Raw genomic sequence first — 7,500 nt, 5'->3', positions numbered from 1 at the left:
CTGGGGAGAGGGCCCAGAATTGGGTCGTCATTACATTTTATGCATTGGGGAGGGGACCATTTCAGATGAGTGAACAGTGAGTGTACGAGAGACAAAATGCACCATTTTGTGCCAATATCATAATGTGATACAGTATTACCACCCCAATGTCAGTGTGCAAATGAACATTTAGCTCCTGTGTCTTCACAAGCCTTTGAACATACAGGTGCACACATCACAATTCCTGCTGAAAACTAGGAAAGTTTCCCGAGAAAATAGGCCAAGTGCAATTGAGAAGACAAGAGAAGAACTGACAAGTGGTGAGGGGGGAGAGAGAGGGAGAGGGAGAGGGAGAGAGAGAGAGAGAGAGAGAGAGAGAGAACTGAGCTGCGAGGAGTGCAGTTGATGGAACAAATGTGATTACAGCTAAGGATGAAGTGCAGTACATATAAAATTAGAGTGTGTGTGTGCGTGTGCGTGTGTGTGTGTGTGTGTGTGTGATAATGCTTCCTTGATTAGTCTCCCAAACATTGGCCAAAAAACAAAACAGCAACAACACTTCCTTCCTCACTAATGTCACCTTGTCCTGTTGACTGATTTCTAGGGTGTAATTACCCCCCCCCACACTCAAACACACACACACACACACACACACACACACACACACACACACACACACACACACACACACACACACACACACACACACACACACACACACACACACACACACACACACACACACACACACACACACACACACACACACACACACACTCTCACTCTCTGTTTCCTTCTGTCTCCGTCTCTTTCTCTCTTGCCCCTCTCTCCTGCTGCCTGATTTATTATGGTAGGCTATGTCAGTTAAAGTCCTTAACCCTTTGAGGAGTAAGGAATTTCTAGAGGTTCTTCTAGAATTTTACTGGAACACTCTACAGCTCCCATAGACGTCTGTGTTAAATATCTCGCAAAGACATTATGACATCATAATGAGAACTCAACATTTTGGCAAAATTCTAATCACATATTTGTGATGGTACTCCTCAAAGGGTGTTGTACTAAAAGCAACAGCTGTATACAGTATGGCACAGTGCTAGACAATCAAAAACAAACTATCTGGTAAAGGCATCCTTCAACAAATGTACCTTTTTCGAAAGCAGAAGAGATGGAGGTAGTTTGAGTACCAAACATTTTAGTAGTACTTGTACAAAGACCATACTAACAAAAGGCCATGGCCAAATTCCTATGCCACTTTTCACACTCTCGAATTATAAAAAAAAATCTCAAATCTCAACTCGGGTATCTGAAAAGATGTCTCTGTCTACACGTGATTTTGCCTTCTCACGACTTTGGCAAGCTCACAGAAAACAACAGTAACTGTGCAGGACTGTTATATACACTGCCTTACAAAATGTTCTCTCACCTGTGAGAAGCACGTACAAAAAGCAGAGGCTGTCACGTGGCACACTGCTGTGAAACCACTCACCGTTCTCTGCCATTTACACTTTAATCCGAACAATGTGACACGGCAGCCACAGAGAAAATGGGCAAGTCTGAGATATTGTGTGGGCACGGTCCATTTTCTGTCTTGACTCATTTTTTTTCCAGAGGAACACAGAGCTGAATGGAGCAAGGATGCAGCGTCAAAGCTTTTTGGGCACATGGACAGTATCTCTATGTGAAGAGGACATATTGTCCAGACTGACAGGGGTGTAGTGGTAGACTGCATTGTACTGTATTTTTGACAGTTCCCTTTCAGACACCTCTCCTCCTCCTCCTCCTCCTCCTCCACAAGAAAACCTTTGTTGGTTCTCAGTGAGGTTTTTTTTGGCAAGGTAAGCAAGGCCTCAATGCAAGGCTGATGGAGAGCATGTATACTTGGTTCCTTTGTTATGGGGTTGACACAGAGGTCAACTCACTTTCTGTAAAAATGTGTACATTCTATTTGAGTCCATTCTATTCTTTGGTTGTAAATAAAACAGTGAGGGTGGTGACAGAGAAGTAGCGGGAAAGTAGTAGTATGGCGCCTTGACCCACTGAGTCACAATGCCCCCCAAGGTATGCTCTTCTGTGGGTTCACTCACGTTTTGCAGGAACAGTACGATCCTCTGCAGCATGTCTCCATGCTGCTCCTCCAGGCTGAGGATGGCGTGTGGCATGCGGATAAAGACCTTGGTCTTGCCAAAGATGGACATTCTATTCTGTCATTCCATTTTGCACAATTTGATTCCACACTATAATGTTCTATTGATTTGAGACACATTCCCTGCTGTAACGCATAGTAACATATGTGCTTAAATGCTGTCTTTTTATATGGACAGCGAAGGTGTTGACAGAAAAGTAGTAGGAAAGAGTACGGTGCCTTAACCCCCCACTGAGCCACCATGAACCCCCAAGGTATGCTTTTCTATCCCATTGTAGGTCCACTCACCTTCTGCAGGAACAGTATGATCCTCTGCACCATGTCTGCCCGCTTCTCCTCCAGGCTGAAGATGGTGCGCGGCGTGCGGATGAAGACCTTGGTCTTGCCGTAAGCCACGTCGTGCTTGAAGCCTTGGTCCTCCAGCAGCTTCTTCACCGCGTCCTTGTCCGACGGCAGGTCGTGGTTGGGCCACGTGAACTCCGAGATCATCTTGTACCTGCAGAATGGATGGAAGGGGGCGGTAAAACAGTCCATCAGACCAGCTTTCACAGAGTTACAGTAGCCTCTTACTGCAGATGGGGTCGCCGGCGGGCCTATTCACTATTTGCTTAAAATACTCAACTACATCATAAGAACATTGCTATGACATTACAGAGAGCCTTAAAGGGACACTGTGCAGGAAATGGTCAAAAAAGGTACTGCAACTATGCTGCTCATTGAAACTGTGCTGCCTATTGCCAAATTTGATCTTAACATGAAAGTTTACTAAGTAATGAACAGATATCTTCTAGTATGGTCCAAGTACAGCCATTTTTGCAGCTAAAAATGGCTATTTTTGGACATTTAAAATGGCGGACCATGGAGAAGATCCCCCTTTTCATGTATGAAAACTGCCATTTTTCCAGTCATAATGAATACTTAGAATTTGATGCTGGTGGTACGTATTCATGAAAAAGGTAACATTAGTGAATGGGCAGCATGAATTCTGGAAATAAACAATTAAAAATCTCACACAGTGTCCCTTCAAGGTAACAGATAAAGACATACAATTTTGGTGACAGTAGGGTTATAACAGGCTCTGTGCTATTTTCATTTTTTCATTTATCCTTTATTTAGCCAGGATTGTCCCATTGAGACTACAGTCTCTTCTGCCAGGGAGTCCTGGTCAAAATGGCAGCATACATATAGTTACAGACACAGACAAACACATAGACAAAAAGGAAAATAAATGTACAAAAAACACATTAAGAAGAATAAGTTTACATAAAACGTATTTTGAGATAAAAAAGTAGCCTATATGCTGCATAGTCAGAAACAATGACACTCCTCTGTGTATACTGTATTAATTTCCCTCTTAAAAGGGGTTAACAAATGATTTTGATATTCATCTCGCTAACGTGTGTCAAGACAATTCAATGTTGTTTGTATTGGAGAGATGGATGGATTGGTGGCAACTCTTTTAAGTAAATCAGACTATTTTTCACATTTTTGAGTTGTGCAAAATCCACCCCTCAACCCTCACACCAAATAACAAAACAAAAAAGATTTTGACCTTTAATTTATTAATGTGTGCCAAGACAATTGTCAATTGACAATTTAAATGTGTTGGTTTTATATATAAAAAGAGGTAGCATGTTTTGTAGTGTGTTTTGAGATCAGAGGTTCAAAGTTTTAAAAGGCTCAAATCTTGTATCAGTGGGGAGATTTTTGATGTCCTCATGTACCCGCAGTCATAGCAGAAGCGCCATGAAAATCCCAAACAGTCAAAATAAAAACTGCACTATATTTATGCAATAGGGTCAGGAGAATGCCAGCAATATTGTGAACCGTCAAAAAAATCACCATAATGATATAACTGGGGCAGTAAAATGACAAGTAATCCACAAAAACCCACAGCATAGATTCAGAAACTAGTAAAATCGGGTAAATCAAATTTGGAAACATGTTGTTACACTTTGACTGCCCTCCTACTGTAATCAGGGAGCTTTAGGCTGAAAGAGGCTTTAGAGATGTTTGGTCAGCATAATATTAATCCTAAATATAGCTCTTGGCCTGCATGTAAGTCAAAACAATTATGATGTAAGAACGAAACATCACTCTCTAATAAATAATATGTGTAATGCTAGGTGTATTTAAAAGCAGAGTATGTAGGATTGTGGCTAGAGTAGGCATTTCAACTATGCTGCCCATTGCAACCGCGATGCCCATTGCAACCAAGATTACTTGAAATTCAAAATGGGGGACATGGAGATGGTCCACTTCAATGTCCTTTTCACAGTCACAATGAAAACTTAGAAATTAATGGTGGTAGCAAGTATAAAAACAGGTAACATTTGTGAATGGGCATCTTAAATTACGGAAATAAACTACTATAAACATTACATACATATTTAAGCAAATCATACCATTTGGATAATATCATGGTGGCAAAAAAATGCTTTTGACGTTTTAACATCTTTCCAATGTGTTAAGCCAATTGATGGCGTTCTATATCAAGTAGCTTTGGAGTTGGTTTTGAGATCAGAAGGTCTCAGTTTCAAGAGGTTCATATCCTGTACCAGTAGGAAGATTGCTGATGTCCTCATGTACCATCAGTCATAGCAGAAGAGCATGGAGAAGGCAAACACATGTGGATTATGAAACGTCATCAAAATCGCATGCAGTCAAAGTACACTATACTGACGTAACTGGGACAGTAACAGGACACAAAATCAAATCCACCAATTCAGAATCAAGGCTGAGCTGAAAATAATCGGGTAAATAAAATTTGGAAACATGCTGTTAGACTCTGACTACCCTCCTACTATAATTAGGACGCTTTAGGCTGAAAGAGGCTTTAAAGATGTTTAGTCATTACTTTAATCCTGATATAGCTCTTGGCCTGCTTGTAAGTCAAAACAATTATGATGTAACAGAAATGTGGTGCGTCACTGGAGTCAAAAAAGAGCAAAAGGCACGGATGAAGAGATGATTATGAAGTTTGTGCTAAAAAAAAAACAATCACTGAGGAAGAATATGTTATGAAATGTTGGACAAAAAAAGGCATGAATATAACGTGAAATCTGTGGTAAATACAAATACAGCATTACTAGACAATAGGGGGACAACGTCATGAGCAGTGTTGGGAGTAACTCGTTACAAAAGTAATTAATTACTGTAATGCATTACTTTTTTGAGTAACGCAGTAATGTAACGGATTACAGGGGGCAAAATCGGTAATATGTCCTCATTACAATGCAAGTAACGCTCACATTACAATGCATTTTTTCACCTACATTTTGTGTGGGTGTTTTGTTTTCTTAATACAATGTTTGCGGATCACCGCGAGATCAACTATTGCATCTGATAGCCTACGTCCGCGCAGAGATTTTAAAGTTCCACGCAGAACATTGAACTTCAAATGGCAGGCTGACAGGATGACCGAACCAGATGAAGATTGCACGTTCTCAAGATGGGCATATGCCCACTAAATAAGGACGCCTAACGCCAACAAAGAAGACGAAACTAATGTTTAGTGTTGTATGCAAGTTCAAGGACGAGGCGAGTGAAGGCCCTCGCAAAAAAAAAAGAGCAGGACGTTTAAAAAAAAGCACTGAGTACGGAATAGACACATTACATTAGACAGTGGGGGAAAAGGTCTTGCATGTCGTTTTGCCCGTTTATTTTGTGCTAGAGATCGGACAGATACATTTGAACAATACAAACTCTAAGTGGGAAGGCACCGAAGAAGACACACGAGACCACCACGGATAAGCGCTCTCTCTCTCTCTCTCTCTCTCTCTCTCTCTCTCTCTCTCTCTCTCTCTCTCTCTCACCCACTCTCTCACACACGCGAACAGACACACACAGTCACCCAACTTCTCCAACTAAAATCTAGACTGTAGGCTAACTCGCTTGGGCTACTCAGTTAATTCCGCTGATTTGCTAAACTGCATGATGCCGCCTGCATTGGTCTCGTGCACAATACAAACAATTTGTGACTGCCTCTTGTCGCCTTGAAACCATCGTTTATAGCGGACGGTGCAAAAAAAAATTGCTTATCTGTAGCTACAAAAATCCTATATTGCGACTTCATAGTGCTAACTCGCACCTGGCCAACTTTCATACCACTATCACTCAGCTGACTTTTATTCCGTGTGTATGTGGAGTGGGTCTATGTTGTAGGCTAAGTCATTCACGAGAGACGACAACTTCATATAATGCAGTTCAAACAGCAATAAGAACTCAAACGTCAAAACAATCTGCTCGAGGCTACTCCATCAACAAAACCAGCGTTGCGCGTCATTCAGGAAGACCATGAACAACGAACAGCACCCCAGTTAACAACTTCATAGAAATGCTGCTACAAATGGCCATATAGCTGAAAAGTACATGATAAAGACAAAACTGGAGGTTAAATATTTTATTCTGCCGTCCAGTTGGGCTACACTTCCTTTCAGCCAGCATATCCAGCATCTCCTCTACCATGCACTTTTTTTTGCACATTCGAATATTAATTTCCACATTCAAATTCATGTTTTCTAGCACTATTCGACCTCGAATTCGAACGTCGAATATTCGTTGACATCCCTAGTGTAGGCCTATACCTAATGTGAAAAATAGGCCAGGCCTGTATGCCACAGAGTTGAGGAGGCTGACAGTGAACAGGCGCTGGTGTGCATGGTAAGGTGTGGTAAGAAGAGTAAGGATTAATCATTGTATTGGTGAATCAATGTTATTCCTGAAAATGTTGGTTTTCAGTCTGCAAGCTTTCAAAACGACTTGTGGGTGGCAGGTGAAAGTCATGCCACCTCATAGATTTTCACTGTAGATTGCCAAATCCTTGTTTCCAGTCATTTTGACTACAGTAACTAAAAGTAATGCAAAAGCAGTGTAATGCCTTACTTTAAAAAAAAAAGGAATGTTGTAATGTATTGTAACACATTACTTTAAAATGGCAGTAATATGTAATTAGTGGTGCATTACAGTTTTTGAGTAACTTTCCCAACAGTGGGCATGAGACTTATTCTTGTGCAGGCGAAGGCACGCACACGCACACGGACACGAACACACACATACGCACACGCACACGAACACACACATACGCACAGGGTGCGATTTGTCTGAAAACCAGAAGGGAGGATAAGTTTGAGATTTTTAGCAAAATCAATGGAATGGAATGGAATAAAATCATGTAGGAAAAGTGGCGGTATAAAGACCAGAACGGGGGACAATCCCCCCCATCCCCCTCTACAAATCGCACCCTGCATACGCACAAGCACACACACACACACTGCTTCCCAAATCTCTTTGGCCTTTGCCAAGGCACGTACAGTATTGAGAACATCACATTACAGGGCAGAAGCAGTGCAACATTTGACATTTAAAAGCCACGTCTT

The 7,500-nt window shown here is 41.5% G+C and overlaps 1 protein-coding gene across 1 annotated transcript in view; it reads right to left on the bottom strand.

Moving 5' to 3' along the window:
• The window catches only part of myo1d (myosin 1D), a 221,489-nt gene that overhangs the window by 95,837 nt on the left and 118,152 nt on the right, over positions 1-7,500 (bottom strand). Inside the window, exon 16 of the mRNA XM_063221656.1 lies at positions 2,411-2,618. Coding sequence (XP_063077726.1) covers positions 2,411-2,618 — 208 coding nt within the window. The remainder of the gene's footprint in view (positions 1-2,410; positions 2,619-7,500) is intronic.

The sequence above is a fragment of the Engraulis encrasicolus genome, chromosome 17 (assembly GCF_034702125.1).
Source record: "Engraulis encrasicolus isolate BLACKSEA-1 chromosome 17, IST_EnEncr_1.0, whole genome shotgun sequence".
Lineage (NCBI taxonomy): Eukaryota > Metazoa > Chordata > Actinopteri > Clupeiformes > Engraulidae > Engraulis > Engraulis encrasicolus.
Note: the sequence above shows the minus strand (reverse complement) of the source record. Positions and strands in the feature narration are given on the sequence as shown.